This window comes from Monosiga brevicollis, genomic scaffold (assembly GCF_000002865.3).
Source record: "Monosiga brevicollis MX1 MONBRscaffold_6 genomic scaffold, whole genome shotgun sequence".
NCBI classification, from domain to species: domain Eukaryota; class Choanoflagellata; order Craspedida; family Salpingoecidae; genus Monosiga; species Monosiga brevicollis.
In genome coordinates, this window is record NW_001865043.1 from 592,256 (window position 1) to 593,218 (window position 963).

Sequence of the window (963 nt, forward strand, 5' to 3'; positions counted from 1 at the left end):
CCGTGGGCACGGATTCCATCTTCAACAATGTTGTCAACCGCGCTCTGCTCGAGCAACAGCAGCCCCATATTGCCCACTTGCTACAGGCCAGTCCAGAGCTGGCTGTCGGAGTCAAGGACGGCATTTCAGCAGCGGTTGGCATGGCCTTTGGTGAGCTTCAAGCCTGTGAGTCTACCCCGGGCTGGACCATGCTCTCCCTCGATTTCAAGAGTGCCTTCAACTACACCGACCGAGCACGGCTGCACGAGATTGTGGCCGACAAGGTCCCTGGCCTCTTGCGCGCCTTTGAACGACACTATGCTCGACCCACTACCCACTGCATTGTCGACAAGTTCTTCAAGGTGATTGACATTGATGTTGGCCAAGGCATTGTGCAGGGCAACGAGCTATCGCCCTTCTTCTTTGCCCTGTACTCCTGTGGGGTCCTGGGTCTCCGCGACGCCACCACTGACTATCGCTGCAAGGTCATCAAGTACCTCGACGACATTGTACTGATGGGTCCCGCGGAGGACGTGGCGGCCGACGTCGAGATTATCAAGGCTCGTGCAGAATCTGCTGGCCTTCATCTGCAGCCCAGTAAGAGCCGCTTCTACATGCCTCGCCACCATCCCGCTTCCATCACTGCTATCAAGTCTGTATTGCCAGATGCCGTGCGCGAGACGGCCAACACGGGCATGACGGTCTTGGGAACGCCGATTGGCCGTCGCGAGTGGATGAAGAAGCAGCTGAACGACAAGGCAAAGCACATTGCTGGCAAGCTCAACGACATGCTGACGATCGGTGTCTCGCTTCAGGCCCTTCTCACGGCCATGCAGTACGTGCCTAGCCTCATCAACCACCTCTACACGCTGCCCCCAAGTCTGACGTCGGGCTTGTCCGAGCTCTTGAACCGTGCTTGCAAGGACACCTTTGTCAAAGCCTTTTTTGCCAAGGTAAACCTGTCCGCACCAGCCGGAGCTGAAG

At 57.4% G+C, this 963-nt stretch overlaps 1 protein-coding gene across 1 annotated transcript in view; it reads left to right on the forward strand.

The window, feature by feature from the left end:
* Positions 1-140: 140 nt before the first annotated feature.
* MONBRDRAFT_24230 (uncharacterized protein) overlaps positions 141-963 on the forward strand; it is a gene marked incomplete at both ends in the record, with an annotated part of 1,904 nt that continues 1,081 nt past the window's right edge. Inside the window, one exon of the mRNA XM_001744444.1 lies at positions 141-932. Coding sequence (XP_001744496.1) covers positions 141-932 — 792 coding nt within the window. The remainder of the gene's footprint in view (positions 933-963) is intronic.